Raw genomic sequence first — 17,658 nt, 5'->3', positions numbered from 1 at the left:
CACCATCTTGTTTTAGGCTTAATTTTTTAAAAATTATTATTGATTTGCACGCTTCCTTTTCTGTCAGAGGTCTTCAGGAGCTTCTTCAGCTTTGGACAGTTGCAGACAGGCCTCCCACATCTGGAGCTCTATTATCGGCTACAGAAGAGGCCTTCAGGCAAGCCTTGCCGGCTGCAGAAGAAACGGACCCAAGCGTACAAGGCCTGCTTGCAACTGTCTGAAAGTAAGTAGTAGGACAGCTCCAGCTCTGCTTCGTTTCCAAACTTCTGAATGGCCTGTTGGGCCATTTTTCATCCTCCCCAGACTTCAGGAGGGTTTCCTGAATCGCATGGAGAGCAAAAAACAGCACAGCGGGCCTACTGGAAGCTTCAGTGAGGCCTGTGCACATGCATTTGGGGGGGGGGGGGGTCAGCACAGGAAGGGAGGACACTGCATTATGGGTGCGGTCATGTGCACCCTTTTTGCGCCAGAGGTAAAAAAGGTTCACCATCACAGGTGTAAGATCTCCTGCTTGAGCAGGGAGCTGGACTAGAAGACCTCCAAGGTCCCTTCCAGCTCCATTCTGATTGATTGATTAATGTATATGCTTCACATTCAAATGTTCAAATACAGATACTATAACTCTATGTGGGGCCCTTGGTGCTCTTGGTGTTTTTCTTGCAGATGTTTCATTCAAACCTGTAATTCAATCCTGAGCTACAAATAATTCATTTCAATCAGTACCATGAGTCTAACATAGAATATAATAGAATAGGCTGCTTGATCTTTTAGAACTAAATTATACTTTCCATTATTGTTATTAATTAAATCTATAATGGCCACCCACATCAAAAGACTATTATTGTTAGACTATTCATTCTTTAATTGAATGGGTATGTTTTTATTCTGTACATAAATGAGAGGACCAACCAATAAATTCATTTATGAGTGAGGACCAACCAAGCCAGGCTGGCACTGTGGTTAGAGTGTAGTACTGCAGGCTAGCTAACTGTGAGCTGTAGTTTAGCACTGCAAATCTCACTACTGGCTCAAGGTTGACTCATCCTTCAGAAGGGGGTAAAATGAGGACCCAGATTGTTGGGGGCAATATGCTGATTCTGTAAATTGCTTAGAGGGGGCTGTAAAAGCAATGTGAAGCAGTATATAAATCTAAATGCTATTGCTAATGCTATTCATAAGTAGTCTTACTCTTACCATAACATGGGTATGTGAGAAGAGAAACACCCCCCCCCCAATATTTTTAGATCCCTTCCCGCCCCGCCTCCTGGGCAGATTTAATAATAATAATAATAACAACAACAACAACAACAACAATAATAATAATAATAATACAAAACTATATAACATCCTTTCTAAAAGACAAAAAGACAACCATGATTGCATCATCCTGAATTCTCTCCTTGGAAGAAAGGGATGAACTATTTTCCACCATTCTGGTTCGGATTTGCTTACTGGTGGTTGAGACACACCGTCCCCATTCCTTAAACCTTTATTGGCACCGAGTCTGTCGTACTTTTTCTGCAAAATGCACTTGATGAGAAAAGTTGGTATAGCGCCTAGCCTGACGCGCGGCAAGCAGCAATTTTGCGACTTTGGGATTAAGAGAAAAAAAATCCCAATCCCGAGCAGAAACGCGAGACCCTCCAGCAGAGGAGACGAGATCCTCCTCGCTCATCGCCAACCCTACTAACTCCTTTCTTTCCGGCCCCCTCCCCTTCGCTAGGCTCCTCCCCTCTCTTGAAGGCCGAATCCCGACGTTTCTAGCTTTTCTGGCCCTCGCGGGGAGCCGTAGAGCGGAGGCCTGGCTTTGGTAGGCGCTAACAACTAGGCTCGTTGGTTGTTAAGGTAATGAAAGCTTTGGCGGGGCGGGAAGGACCCTGTTACAGCGGGTCGTCCGGCCTCTAAGCGCAGCAGGAATGGAGATCGTGGCTGGAGGGAGATTGGGTCAATTAGAGGCGCGAAACTTTGTCCGAAAAGGAAGAGATGTGGTCAGGGAAGAAGGATGCAAGGCGGGAATTCACTGCTTCTCTCTAAAGCCATCTTTATTCCATAGCCTTTTCCCTTAGGAAATACAGTACATTTAAGTCTTAAGAAATGCATCTCGCCAAGGCGTGGCGAGAAATGAAAAGTCAGGGGAGCGGCTCTAAGAGCGGTCAGGAGGGCTTCAATTTTTACTGTTAAATATTGGTGCTTCCGCAGTTAAATGGTAACGCCCCAAAACATAGGCATGATATGTAAGAAAGATGGTTCGGTTCATTGGGTGGCATTTAAAAGCTGCAATCACTGTAGCTCTCGATTTTTCCTATGACTATATTTTATTTGCAGAGCAAATTTGGTTTTTCAGAGCCATCCGATTTCTGCAGATTGAGGATGAAGGAAGATGCATCCTTCAGGCTTTATACGGATTCCATATAGCAAATGATAACAAAACAGCTAGGATTTTTTAAAGACAGATTTTCAAGGGTGATGCTGGAAAAGCCAGGAAAGAATATCCATAGGAAAGAATCGGCGCTCACTTAGGCTCATAGAAATCACTATGCTGCAAATAAGTATTGACTAGATTGGACCCTATTCAAACTAAGACAGCAACCTAAATATGAATTGTTATAAATAAAACGTGGAATGGATTGTGAAAGGAAAATCAAGGTGCCAAAGAAAGAGATGAGATGAGTTTGGTAATATTTCTTGTTCAGTGTACTTTCGGAAGATTTATTTATTAGATTTATATCCCACCTGTGCCTTCAGTAACTCGAGTACAAAATGTAGCTTGGGGCTGAAGAGGTGTAGACTATAATTAAGGTCTATTGGTGTAATATTTGTTCATTGATTTATTTAATATGACAAATTAGGAAATCTGGCATACAGGGCATTCTCAATTTATGACCACACAAAATTTATGTTGCTAATTGAGAAAGTTATTAAGAAATTTCATAGTGTATAGCTTGGCCTTCAATAACATTCTGCTGAGCATCCTTATCGAAAAGCTGACTGACTTGGATTTTCCCTCTTATATTTGCATCTGGATTAAAGACTTTCTGAGGGATCAGCCACAAACCGTGAGGGCTGGTTCTGTCATATTCACCTCCCTGAAACTTAGCACTGGGTCCTCACAGGGCTGTTTGCTCAGTTCCTACCTGCATTCATTGTACACACATGATTGTATAATCGTCTGACCCATCCACTGTGATCATTGAGTTTGCAGATGATACCACCGTACTGGGTCTTATTACAGGCAGAGATGAAATAGCATACAGGGGAGAGGTTCAAAAATTATCCACGCGGTGCTTGGAAAACTCCACTCCTCTGCTCACAACAGAATACCTTATGCTACCAGGCTTGAAATTTTGGGCTTGGACAACCTACAACTACGCAGCCTATGATCTGACATAAGCGTAGGACACAAAATTAACTGCTACAATGTCCTACCTGTCAATGACTACTCCAGCTTCAACCACAACAACACACGAGCACACAATAGATACAAATTCAAGGTAAGCTGCTCAAAATTTGATTGCAGAAAATACAACTTCAACAATAGAGTGCTGGAATGCTCTACCTGACTCTGTTGTTATTTCATCAAACCCCCATAGCTTCAACCTTAAACTGTCTACTGCAGACCTCGCGCACCAACATGCCTACCATCCCTATTTATTTGTACTCATTTCCTACATTCATATACATGTTTATACTTACACCTGTTATCTCGTAGGTTTTACAAAATAAATAAATAAAACAACCTGCACCTGAACTTCAGCAAGACATAGAAGATGGTGTTAGACTTCTGGAAAAAAGAGAGGAACCTTCCCTACTTTATATTGAGGGGGCCTGTGTTGAGAGAGCTTCTTCCTTTAAATTCCCGGGAATCTATTTCAGCGAAGATTCACCTGGAAAATTAACAAGAACCAGGTAGCCAGAAAGAGACTCTACTTCCTCAGGATCTTGTGAAAAAACAAAGTGGAACAACAACTGATGACCTTTTATCAGTCCACAATAGAAAGCGTCCTCACTCATTGCATTACAGTGTTGTATGCTGGCTTGCCAGCTGTGGATAGAAAGTCATTACAGAGGGTGGTGAGCACAACACAAAACATAGTGGGCTGTTCCCTGATTCCGCTAGATGACATCGCTAGGCCTGGCTGTCTTAGAAGAGTGAAGAAAATCCTCAGGGTTGACTCACCCTGGTCAACACTTCTTTATTCTTTTGTCATTGGGAGGAGATATAGCAGCATAGGCAGCCACACTAACCAGCTGAAGAATAGTTTTTATTGGTGGGCTGTCAGACTTCTGAATGGAAAATAACTTTACAACAACATACTACTTGACTGTGAGGCTGGCACAATATTCAATAAGTTTACATGGAGCAGTAGGATTGTGTGTTTGTTAGGATTCACTGGGTCAGGGATTTTTTGTCTTTTGCTATGAGTTGTATTAAGTTGGGGCAGGGGTGTACGAAGGGAGGCTCAGTCAATCTCATTGTACACATGTTGTACTCTAACAATAAAGGTTTGAATTTGAATTTGAAGTTAGTTTTTCCAAATTTTACGACTTTTCTTGCCACATTTCTTAAGCGGATCACTGCAGGTGTTACATTAGTAACATGGTTGTCAAGTGAATCTGGTTTCCCCAGCAACTTTGCTTCTCAGAAAGTTGCAAAAGTTGATTACATGAGCCCAGGATACTGCAACCGTCATAAATGTGAGTCAGTTTTCAAGCATCCAAATGTAAATCATGATGTGACCATGGGAATGCCGCAATGGTCATAAGTGTGAAAAATGGTTATAAGTCACTTTTTTCAGTCTTGTAACTTTGAACAGTCACTAAACAAACTGGTAAGTCAACTACCATGCAGGAAAAAAATACATAGAATAATAAAATTTTAATCAAGAAGTATATTCTCAAAAATAGAGAATTGAAAGTTAAAGCACTTGGGTTACCCAACATAAACTACAAAATTTGATTTTTATTTCAAATTTGTCAACAGCTGCTTGATTGTGGTTTACATTTTATATTAAGTTATTGTATTGTTTTTATATTTTGTAAGTCACCCAGAGTTACTGTTGTAAAATTAATTAATTGACATATGCTGCTCAATCCCATAGGACTCAGGCTACACGCACACACCTGCAAAAATATAACCCATCTCTTAATACATAAATGACATAATTAAAATTACTGTAATACGTTGATGTATTTAGATACAATTTGCATTTGTTGTATCTTATTGTGCTTTTAAATTGCAGAGCCATCAGGATCATATGCCACAGTGCAACAAATAAATAAACAGCATCAATAGCTTTGTGATCCTGTTACAATATATCCATGGCCCATTGCTTCAATCTCACTCATCTTTCCTTTTATTAAATAAATTTACAGTAATTAAACATTTAACTAATTTAATAGATGGCGCATTGTAATTTATCTGATTTCCATCTCTTTTGGGGGATATATTCCATCTCCCCCAGCTATTCTATTTATAATTATCTTTACTATGTATGAATTTCAGTTAATCTTAATTATGTCAGTATCCATTCTTAATTCTTGCAAATATATTATTTTATTTTTTATTTATTTATTTTTGTCAAGTACGTATTGGTAGTATACAAAGAAGTAACACTGTTTATATACATGATATTGGTACTAATAAGAGAGAAACTTAGGACAGGACTGGTAGGCATGCTGGTGTACTTATGCATGCCCTGATCTCTAAGGAATTGGGTGAGGTCAACAGTGGATAATCTAAGGGTAGAGTTTTGGGGGTTTGGTGATGAAACAACAGACTTCAGTAGTGAGCTCCATGCATTAACAACTCGGTTGCTGAAATCATATTTTCTGCAGTTGAGTTTGGAGCATTTTACTTTGAGTTTGTATCTGTTATGTGCTCGTGTATTGTTGTGGTTGAAGCTGAAGTATTCGTTGACAGAAAGGACATTGTAGCAAATGATTTTATGGGCTATGCTTAGATCGTGTTTAAGACAACGTAGTTCTAAGCTTTCTAAGCTTAGGGTTTCAAGTCTGGTATTCTGTTGCAAGTAGAGGAGTGGAGGACTCTTCTAAAGTATCTCAGGACGCTTTCTAATGTATTTATGTCCGAAATGTGGTGTGGGTTCCAGACAGATGGGCTATATTCAGCAATTGGTCTGGCGAAAGTTTTGTATATTTTGGTTAGTAGAGTGATATTGTAAATCTATATAAATACTGTATAGGAAAACCAAGGAAAAAGTTCCATATTTCATGAAATCTCCATTTATTTGCTGTGAATGTTCTTAATCATTTGTTTTATTATCACCCTTTTCTAAATCTACTTTATGGATTAAAGCTAGACCCTCTGTTTTCAGATTAAAGCCAGATCCTTTGCAAAACAGATACCTTCCTCATAGTTAAAGCTTCCCCAAAATTTTTTTATGCACGAAACCAGTGATAACTAGATATTGCAGATAGTACTCTTGTAGCTCTGTAATATGGAAATTTAGGAAAAGAGATGGGAGGGGAAATTGTCACATATTTTAACCTATCTTTGTATGTTGCTGTTAATAGTATTTATTTTGAAGATAGAATAGTCGTAGTCAAGTTCAAATAAAAAAGTCTTAGATATCAGTAAAATGGAGTGAGGTCTAATTGAGGAAAATGGACTTGCTTAATTACTTCATGATTCCCTTAACCACATTGATTCAGTTAATGACTATGGCAAAAAAAGGTGGTAAAATTGGGCACAACTCACTTACCAACCATCTTGCTTTATAAAAGGAGGTCCAGTTCCAGTTGTGATAATAGGGATTGCCTGCACTTCTGTTATGGATTTTTATTATTGAAATAAATTACTAACTCTAATGTTAATTTGCTTTCATTTTGCTAGAAAATAATTTATCAGAAAAGAGATGGTTTTAAATGAGATGAACAATGATGGGGATCAAGAGGACAACAAATGCCTGGAGTCCGATGTCATCGCAAAAGGAAACATACTTGAAAGTTTTACAGAGAGTCAAGAAACGAAGGAGTTGATTAATAATCTTAGATTGGTATATGAAAACCTGACACTGCGAGAAAAAGTTCTTGAAAAATTTAGAGGTAAGAGATAATATTTTAAAATAAAAGTAAAAAACATAAAATCAATCTTGGTCAAGATCTTTATTAGAAATATATGTATGAATTCATGTAAATCACTGGAAATGTTATTTTCATTGTTTGGCAAGTGTAGTTTACTGTAAGAGTAGTCAGTTAAGACTGTTCATCTCCCTTTATTTACTAAAACTCATTAGGACTGCAATCCTAAATATTTGTTCCAGTTCATCAATAAATATGAATATAAAATTATTTTAGTCTCAGCCTGGTAACTATTTCTACTAAAATGAACTCTTAAATTTTCATTAGGAAAGGTTGAGATTCACAAAGGAACATACTGTTCTGAAACCTCTTCCTCACCTTTTTAATTAATAATAATAATAATAATAATAATAATAATAATAATAATAATAATAATAATAATATTTGTATGCCGCCATTCTCCGAAGACTCATAGAAATCACTATGCTGCATCATTTCATTTGTATAATGAACCATGCACACAGTAAACATAAAGATTGTTTGTAACTCTTTTATAATAATGTTTATATATAGTTTTTTTGTTTTTATTTCTATTTGTACACTGCCCAGAATCAGTGAGATGGAGGGAGGGAGAGAGAGGGATAGAGAGAGAGAATGTAAAATGTCTTTCTACTTATGCTATTGTTATTATTCCTTCTGACTAATAATAGCAAACATATTATTTGTTTTTAAAGAGTGGATTATTTTAATGTTTGATACAAAGCAGTATTGCAGAAGATTTCTGATAGCTACAAGATTATCAATGTTTTATTGTATGCTATTTTGCATTTATAGGGAGATTTATTTCCAGAAAAGGTTTTGGTGCTGAAAGTTGCTTGCATTTTCTTTCTTTAGATTAAAGGCTGTGTTTCATTTATATGGATATTGAATCCACCAGAAATTTTTTTACAGTAAACCTCCACAGGCTTAGCTTTAAAGTTTCTAATCTTCCTTTATTTACTTATTTGCAAAAGTATTCTTAAACTATTGCATTTAATAGCTGATGGGGCTCATTAAAAATTGATGGCCTGCCAAGAATTTTACTAATAAAGGTACCATTTAAGATCTTAGTTTAATAAATATGTAGTCCCATAATGATATCCTAAATTATTCTGGAAATTTTTTGACCCCATTGGAACAGATATTTGAGAGCCATTGAGTGAGGGGCTGTAGAGAAATTGGGAAAGTAGTAAAGCCCTGCTCTATAAAATTTATTCCATTAACAGAACAATAATTAATCTCTTAGCCTTTGCCTTTATGCTAATTTTTTTCCTTCATAATCTTTTTATGGTATCATAGTAAATCTTACTAATACTATAATACAAGTAGTCTAACAAATGTTTATTCAGAACTGTTAAAAGTTATAACAGTGCTGAAAAAGAAGATTTATCCTTAACTTATGGCCATTTCAGCTTCCCTACAATCATGTGATAGCAATTTGAGATCTTAGCAACCAGTGTAAATTTTGTATGGTTGCTGCATCTCATGGTAATTTTTTCACCATTTACAGTACATCAGAAGCCATCTTCTGATAAACCAGATTAGTGGGGAAATTGGCAGTCACAGTCATGTAACGCTGTACTTAGTATCCATAGGTCATGTTAAAAAAACGCAATCTAATTTAAACGCATCACTAATTTAATTAGAATGAAGATTTATATCCTAGTCATTATATTCCTACAGGATATAACTATGATTTAGAAATAACCCAGTACTATTTTAAGGCTTGAGTTATATTGTTCAATGTTGATTTTATACTGCTGGTTTTATTTTTGTTTTTAATCCTGTATTAGCCACCCAGAGTTGCAGTTCACAAGTTGGGTAGCCATATAAATGACACCAATCCATCCATCTATCTGTCTATCTATCTCCCACCTTTATTATTTTTTAAAATAATTAAACGTGGCAAAGCTATCCAACACACATCCTTCTTTTCCTCCACAACAATGACCTTGTAAATTGAGTTGGACTGAAAGAGAGTAACTGGTTCAAAGTCAACCAACTCAAAGTCATAGTTAAGATGGGACTAGAACTCACAGTCTCCCAGTTTCTAATCTGGTGCCTTATTCCAAATACATTATATACCAGCGGTCCCCAAACTACGGCCCGCGGGCCGGATGCGGCCCGCTGAGGCTATTTACCCGGCCCGCAGCAGCGTGCAAGATTTTACCATATAATGTACTAAGTTCCCGAATCTCCCCTCCACTCTGCTGCTGAGCATCTGGCGGCGGCAAGGAAGAGGAAAGCCAGGGGGTGGGGAGGAAAGCACCCTATGGCAGAGCAGCAACAGTTCCTCTCCCTAAAGGCGAGAAAGAAATTGGCCAATTGCTTTCCTCCCCGCCCCCTGGCTTTCCGCCTCCTCTCCAGACACTCAGCTGCAGACGGTCTTGGTCCCTCCTGCTTTTTTTTTTTTTTTTTGCATCGGTGAAGTTTGCGCGCGTTTGGGCACTTTTGGTGTTGGGGGGGTCTGCTGCGGAGAGGGAGAGAGAGAGAGAGAAAGAGGGAGACGTAGAAAGGGAGCGAGAGAGAAAAATAAAGCAAGAAAGAGAGGGAGAGAGAGAGCGGGAGAGTGCTGCTTTTTTGCTTCTTCGCTGCCCCGCAGGGAGCCTGGAAGCCCCGCAAGAGCGTCTGGAGGGGGCAGTAAACAATTTATCAGGACCCCCGCGCACTAACTTGTTAACGGCCACACCGTCCCGGCCAGGCGACGGGAAGGCCCTCCCGATGCTTGCCCGCCGCCCAGGCCCCGCGCTTGGAGCCGGGGGCGACGGGCCTAGCCTCGGCTTACTTGGCCCCGGCGCGGCTGAAGCGCGGGGCGGAGTAGGCGGCGGCGGCTGCTTCAGGCCCGCCCCCAAGCTAAGCTTCCTTTGGCTTCCTTCGAGGCAAAGCTGCAAAGCTCACCTGCCGCCTCGAAGGAAGCCAAAGGAAGCTCAGCTCAACGAGGACCGGCTGTTGGTCCCTTGAAGCTGCCGCTGCCCACTGCAGAGATCCCTTCGCCCGAACGGAGGCGGCGACGGCGGGCTCAAGGGACCAAGAGCTGGTCTTTCTCGGCGCTGAATTGTTGCAGCCTCTGAGTCTGCCTCCGGGCGAAGGGATCTCCTCGGGGAGAAAGGAAGGAAGCCAAAGGAAGCTCAGCTCAACGAGGATCAGCTGTTGGTCCCTTGAACCCGCCGCCGCCTACGTTCGGGCGAAGGGATCTCCGCAGTGGGCGTTGGTGGCGGTGGCAGCTTCAAGGGACCAACAGCCGGCCCTCCTTCAGCTGAGCTTCCTTTGGCTTCCTTCCTTTGGCTTCCTTCCTTTCTCCCCGAGGAGATCCCTTCACCCGGAGGCGGACTCAGAGGCTGCAACAATTCAGCGCCGAGAAAGACCGGCTCTTGGTCCCTTGAGCCCGCCGCCTCCGTTCGGGCGAAGGGATCTCTGCAGTGGGCAGCGGCAGCTTCAAGGGACCAACAGCCGGTCCTCGTTGAGTTGAGCTTCCTTCGGCTTCCTTCGAGGCGGCAGATGAGCTTTGCAGTTTTGCCTCGAAGGAAGCTCAGCTCGGGGGCGGGCCTGAAGCAGCCGCCGCTGCCTACTCCGCCCCGCGCTTCGGCTGCACCGGGAGCTTTGGTGGGCGCGGGGCAGCAGGGCAAGCCATGAAGGTGGCGCAGCGTGGGTTAAGCGGGAGGGCACAGCAGTAGTCATAAGGCGGCGGTGGGGCGGTTGGCTGCAAGGCACCGGCGGCGGCGGCTTGATGTGTTGCAGGACGCCGTACATTGCTGGCGCTGTGCTGGGCATGGGGCTGGCACCTCCGTCCTGGGCCAGCCAGCGGGCCAGCGCCAGCAATGTACTGCGACCCGACGTCGGTGCCACCGTCTTGGGAGCTTCTGCTTGCAGCCGACTGCCCCGCGGCGTGTTGCAGGGCAGAAAAAGAAAGAGGAGAGGAAGGAAGAGAGAAGAAAAGGAGAGAGAGAAAGAAAGCAAGCAAGAGAGAGAAGGAGAGAAAACAAGTGAGGGGGGAGGGAATGTGAGAGAGAAAAATGAGAAAATGATGGAGGGAAAGAATGAGGGAGAGGGAAAAAAACAAATGAGAAAGAAGGGAAAAAAGGGAGAGGGAAGAGAGAAGTGGGAAGGAGGGATGGAGGGAAAGAAGGAGAAATGGCAGGAAAAGGAAGGAAGGAAAGGAGGAAGGAAGGAAGAAGAAATGGAGGGAACAAAGAAGGAAGGAAGAATGAAATGAATGGAGGAGGCGGAGGAAGGAAGGACTTTTTTGGGGGGGGGTAAATTTTTTTAAATTTTTCTCAACATACATTCAACCAATACAATGTACCATCTAATTTTCCCTGAATAAAATGCGGTATTTTGTCAGTAACTAATATCAATCATCAAAAAAGTTGCAAAAGTTTTTTTTCTAATGTTGTCATCCAGGTACATACTTTTCTTTTAATTAAATTCCCTCCTTAATGTTCCTTCAAAAAGTACAACACCAATTATATTTCCAGCTTATTAATCATTATGCCAAAGTGCTTCCTTCTTTATATATTTTTCTATAAATATTTTATACATTTTTCTATAAACCAAGAAAACCTTGTTTAGCCAATCAGATGTTAACAAAAGAAAATTAAAAACAAACATAAACATGTATGAATTTCAGACTTCTTCCCCCCCCTCTAAATAGTACATTCCCATTTTGTTTTTTAATGTTAAAATAAGGTATGTGCAGTGTGCATAGGGATTTGTTCATAGTTTTTTTTATAGTCCGGCCCTCCAACAGTCTGAGGGACAGTGAACTGGCCCCCTGTGTAAAAAGTTTGGGGACCCCTGTTATATATGATATTTAAAAGCATATTTTGTTTAGCTTGTTTAACTTAAACAATTGTTTAATTTATCTTGGATTGCCATCTAGTGATGATTTATCATACTGCAGTATTTGCTGCAATAGTATGCAATCTAATTTCTCTGAAACCTTTAGAGTAGAGAGTAGATGAATACAGGTGTTTTTCTCTACTTTTATGCAGGATATATCTTGTGTAGTTTTTTCAGTTTCACTGAATACCAGACGCAGACAGTATATCCAACTGTATTTCCAAACAGAAGTGATCACATCCCTGCCTCCTGTTCTTAATGTAACACAATGTTTTGAAAGTGCACTGATCATAAATGGATGGATGTAATTCTATACAGGGTTATCACATTTTTATAATATGTGCTAACATTTTTATAATAATAGCAACCATGATCTTTGTCATTTAAAATGGTATTCATTGGTACAAATATATACTTGCAGATTAGTGAAATGGAATAAAGTGTGTTAGGGAACAGGCTAGAATCTTTGGCCTGCTTTTTTCCAATCTGAAGAAAATAGGGGGTTATTTTATAATATTAATATTAAATAGAAAATTATCTTTAGATAGATTTTTACTCCAAAAGCATTTTATTAAAATAAATTTGATTAGAAATAAAAAAATCTGATTTAACCTTTTTTAAATCCATTTTTAAATTTTAATTTTTTTAAAAAAAATCATTGATTTTTATTCATCCTGGCTTTGGAAACTTTGACATCTGGAACTTCTGGAAAAGGAGGAACAAAAAATAGCCTAGTATGATTTAGTTATCCAGTCTTTGGAAAACAAACCACCAAGGGTCTTGTATATGTAACCTTCTTGATCCTTTTGTAACACATGCCCTAAACAAGATCCAATTCAAAAATTCTCACTAAGATAGAGATCATTAGTTTGTACATTGAGTTCATTCATTTCCATTTTTTAAATTTAAAATGTGTAATCTCTGATTATTAGGATACTATTTATAACACACAATATCCCTCATGTGGCAATCTATACATTGCTTATATTTTAGCAAGTGTAATTTATTTAAGTGGCATACTTTTTGTATAATGAACCATCCACACAATAAACATAAAGATTGAATATTATGGCTGGAAAATGATTTATGATAAAATATAGCCAATTCAAAAAGAAAAAAAAATTCTGTAAATGTAATTCAACTTAATAATTATTTTAATTAACTCTTTAGTCTAACTGTATAAGAAATTAAAAGGAAGGATAAAGCTAAAATAGCCTTAGAAATGAAAATGAAGGAATATACCCCAACCTTTAGTACTTTTTTTCCATTTGCTGTACAGGTTATCCTTGACTTATGATCATTTATTTAACAACCATTCAAAGTTATAACAGCATTTGAAAAAGGTACTTAGAATTGGTCCTCACACACTTAGGACCATTGCAGCATTCCTACTGCCATGTGATCACAATTCAGGTGCTTCACAACCAGCATGCATTTACAATAGTTGCAGAATCTCAGGAGGATCAATGATCAACATTTGTGATCTTCCCAGCTGGCTTTGAACAAACAAAGTCGAAGAGGGAAGCCGGATTTGCTTAATGACAATATTATTCACTTAACAGCAGCAGTTTGCTTAACAACCATGGCAAAGAGAGTCATAAAATTAGGCAGGACTCACTTAACAACCCACCTTGTTTAGTAGTGGAAATTTTGGTCCCAATTATGGTCGTAAGTCAAGGACTACCTGTACTTTAGAAAATTGCAGCAGGCTTACTTAGTTCAGAATCTTAGGGAAGACTTTGATGTGCCATTTTCATGTTAGAAAATTGCTTGATAACTGAGCATATATATATCTTTGTATTTGTTTTCAGTTATAATGGATAAATACCAAGAACAACCTCATCTTTTGGATTCTCATTTAGGTAAATATTGAGATTCTCTACATTTTTTATAAAATATCAATTTTTATTAGCATGGTTGATACTGATTTTTGTGGGTGGTAGAAGATTCATTATAATCCAGTGTTTGGGACTTTTCTGCCTAGAATACATATCCCCCTTAAAGCAGCTTTTCTTAAAGAAATTGATCTGCCTCCAGTTTCATATCATTAATAGATATTAAGACAAGAATGAAAATAGGAAAGAACAGTTTAATTTTTCAGTTAATATCCATCTAGAAAATGAACTCGTCCCAGAGGCTTTGGGGGAACCTTTTGTTTCCAATGTGAAAAACCCTTCTGTCTTTCTTTCTCTCCTCTCCTCCCCCATGTAGAAATTGTGATTATTTTGTTGAAAGCATGGTAGAATTCTCTTGTTACTTACTTTGTAGGGCAAGTTTATATAGAAAAATAAGTAATGCATGTCTCCCCATCTTTTGAATTTTCACAGAGAGATGGCAAGTGCTTCTTACCAAGCATGCGCCCCATTTGAGATGTTTCTAGCTGAAAGTGTATCAGAAGTCTGCAGCAGAACATTTATTTCTATCTTACAGTTACAGCCAAATTCAGATCAGTCAAGAATTAATCAGGAGAATTTAGCATGTGGAAAAACCAAATTCAGATCTAGAGTTGTCTGTTATCAGATTGTGTATCATCATCCTAATACTGTATTTGCTGATTATGTACTACCAGGTCATTTCCAACTCCCAGTGACTACATAGATTTCTTCATGATCAGTATACCATTATCCAATATTAAGATTATAGTATTAGGACTGAAAAAGGATAGAGAAACATTGTGATACCACTTTTATCTTCTTTTCACTGTTTTCCTTGGTCTGACACAATCTGATAGCTAGACATTTCCTTTCTCTTATTTTATTATACTGCATTTGGTCTTTCAGATCAGCATTGATGAAGCAAAATGTACCATAAATAACATTTCGTTTTAAACAAATGATGATTAAGACTATAGTTGAAGTGTGATAGAATCACAAAACTGGAATGGTCCTTAGAACCCAGTTAATTCACCCCCTGCTAAGTACAGGAATCCTTAGAGCAGTGATGGTGAACCCTTTTTTCCTTGGGTGCTGAAAGAGCGTGTGCGCATGCTATCGTGCATGCGTGAGTGCCCACATCCATAATTCAATGTCTGGGGAGGGCAAAAACAGCTTCCACCACCACCTGGAGGCCTTCTGAAGGCCAGAAATGGCCTATTTCCCAACTTCAGATGGGCCTGGTAGACTCGTGTTTCATCTTCCTCAGGCTCCAAAGGTTTCCCTGGAGCCTAGGGAGGGTAAAAACGCCCTCCCCACCACCCAGAAGTTCTCTGGAAGCCAAAAGTGACCTCCCTGAGCCTCTGCAAGCCAAAAATCAGCTGGCTAGCACACACATGCAGGTCAGAAATGAGATAGGGCAATGGCTCATGTGCCAGCAGATATGGCTCCGTGTGCCACCTGTGACACCCGTGCCATAGGTTCGCCATCACTGCCGCAGAGCATCTCTGCAGTTGACAAACATCTGAAGACCCCTAGTCACAAAACAAAACAAAACAAAACCCTCTCACTACTTTGTGTGACAGGTTATTCCGCCAGCTGACCATTCATACAACTAGAAGGTTTCTGTGGATATCTGTTCCCTTCAACCTTGGCTATGGTTCTTCCCTTTGGGCAGTAGGGAATAAGTCCAATATCTCCCTCTACTTTGTAACAATATTTCATATACCTGAAGAAAACCACTGTGTCAGATAATAACATCAACATATGTTTTCCATGAAACAGATTAGGTAATCCATTCTGATACTTATTTGTGAGTCTGGTTAGTGCAGTGGTTCTCAATCTTTCTAATGCCGTAACTCCTTAATGCAGTTCCTCATGTTGTGGTGACCCCCAATCATAGATCTAGGGCAAATTCTCCCAACAGAGCTTTAAGCTGATTGACAGGAAGGTCAAAGGGACACCCCCACTGTAAACGCCTGATTGGTCAGCTTGTAAAAATATGCCCCAAAGTGCCAGAATAGAAGCTTTAGTTCCTAACACCATAGGAGATTTGTCTTTCCCCATGGTCTTAGGGGACCCCTGTGAAACAGTCATTTGACCCCCAAATGGGTCGCAAACCCCAGGTTGAGAATCACTGGTTTAGTGGGAGACAAAAAAGCCAAGTAACTTTTCTTTTATCACCTCACCTGTTTCCCTATGTTTTCTCTAGAGTGGATGTTGAATTTGTTGCTAGATATTATCCGACATGAAGCATCTCCTCCTCTTCTAATTCATCTAGCCTTTCAGTTTCTCTACATTATTTCAAAGGTAAAATTAAATTTTAATATAATAGTCATATGGCTTTTTGCTATAGTCTCTAATTAGATAAAAGAGGGACAGTCATTCATAATATAGCTATTGTCAAATGAATGGTTTGGAACTCTGAGAGTCTGCACTTCTGCAGTGGTGTATGGAGAGGATGTATCCATAAAGCACTAGGCTTTATAGAATTGCTCTTCCATTGTTTGCAGTTGAAAGATTAATAGTCCTTAAGTAAACTCCACAAAGCCTAAAAATTCCCTCTCATTTTTATTAGATACTTACATATATGCAATTTAACCCTAATCATTTTATATTTTTATAAATTATTGATAAAATAATTTTTATCAATTATAAATTGCTGATAAAATACTTTTATGTTTTTATTTTATTGATACTTTGTGACTCTCATCATTGTGTTGATTGCCTAAACATTAACTGCCTATTGCATTGCAAATGCATAACTTGAAAGCTCCCTTGAGTTTGAGAGCTGGTGTTATGTCAAATATTAATTAAACAATTGAATTTATTTTTATATTTCCATAAAGGGAGATGAATCATTAAACTGTGAAATGCTTTTGTTCACCTAGGTACGAGGATATAAAACCTTCTTACGATTATTTCCTCATGAAGTAGCAGATGTACAGCCTGTTCTAGATATGCTTGAAGCTCAGAATCCAAAAGAACATGAGGTATGCTATCGTTCCATTATATTTCTCACTGCCCGCACTGAAAGCAGTCTGCTGAAACATTTCCCAGGTCTTGGTATTACTGTCAGTATTACTACGGCGATTATAATGAATGAACTGCTTTAAATAAGCAGGGTTTTTTTTTGCACATTCATTTACAGTATGTAGCCACCCATTTTGTAGAAGGGAGAGGTATTTTCATTTGTGGTATTAATCTCTGTTAGAATTTTTTGTCTTCATCTCCACAGCCGTTTAAATGGCTGAATTTTGACATTTTGTGTGCTTGCATATATGTATAGAGATTTTAAAGAATATTTTGTCCTTGCTATGTATTGATCTTTAAAATATTTTATGTACTTATTTTTGTATCTGCCATGTACTTCCTATGCACATTTTGTTGAGAACTATTGTTAGGTTTGTATTAATGTAATTAATGTACTAGAGAATATCTTTGCCTTCATTTATATTGCTTGAATACAAGCCTGTCTGTTTGCATATTATAATGTCTTTCTGATAAAAGTTGATAAAAGTTAACAGACTGGCAAAGTTAACAGAATATTTCAGAATCTACTAATGATCTTTGTAGGAGATAAGCAAAATATATCACAATGTTTTGAGCTTTAAACAGTCCACCCACCCACCCCAAGTTTGTATCAAACTATTCCAAGTACTGGGGTAGTTCAGATATCAGAATTCACTTTGAGATTGAAACATATTGGATTCAGAGTATTTTCCAAACCACTAGTGTTTATGTTTATATTGATTTATATTGTTTTGAGGTTCAACATAACCCATATTCTAATAGAACTAGTGTTGGGCAAACCGAACTTGCATAGTTTGGGTTTGTACCGAACTTCGCGGTGTTCGGCATGCCGAAC

General features: G+C 39.1%; 1 protein-coding gene across 7 annotated transcripts in view; it reads left to right on the top strand.

Moving 5' to 3' along the window:
* The first annotated feature begins 1,764 nt into the window (after nucleotides 1–1,764).
* The window catches only part of TBCD (tubulin folding cofactor D), a 204,740-nt gene continuing 188,846 nt past the window's right edge, over nucleotides 1,765–17,658 (top strand). For 2 of the 7 annotated variants that reach the window (XM_070739753.1, XM_070739747.1), the window contains exons 1-5: nucleotides 1,765–1,845; nucleotides 6,854–7,065; nucleotides 13,731–13,781; nucleotides 16,003–16,100; nucleotides 16,682–16,783. In XM_070739753.1, coding sequence (XP_070595854.1) covers nucleotides 6,876–7,065; nucleotides 13,731–13,781; nucleotides 16,003–16,100; nucleotides 16,682–16,783 — 441 coding nt within the window. In that variant the 5' untranslated portion in view covers nucleotides 1,765–1,845; nucleotides 6,854–6,875. Of the gene's footprint in view, nucleotides 1,846–2,185; nucleotides 2,207–2,657; nucleotides 2,676–3,441; nucleotides 3,492–4,785; nucleotides 4,830–6,853; nucleotides 7,066–13,730; nucleotides 13,782–16,002; nucleotides 16,101–16,681; nucleotides 16,784–17,658 lie in introns of those variants that run through there. The other 5 variants (XM_070739750.1, XM_070739751.1, XM_070739752.1 and 2 more) reach the window with 5 other exon arrangements.

This window comes from Erythrolamprus reginae, chromosome 2 (assembly GCF_031021105.1).
Source record: "Erythrolamprus reginae isolate rEryReg1 chromosome 2, rEryReg1.hap1, whole genome shotgun sequence".
Classification (NCBI taxonomy): Eukaryota; Metazoa; Chordata; class Lepidosauria; order Squamata; family Dipsadidae; genus Erythrolamprus; species Erythrolamprus reginae.
This window is presented reverse-complemented; position numbering and strand designations above follow the sequence as displayed.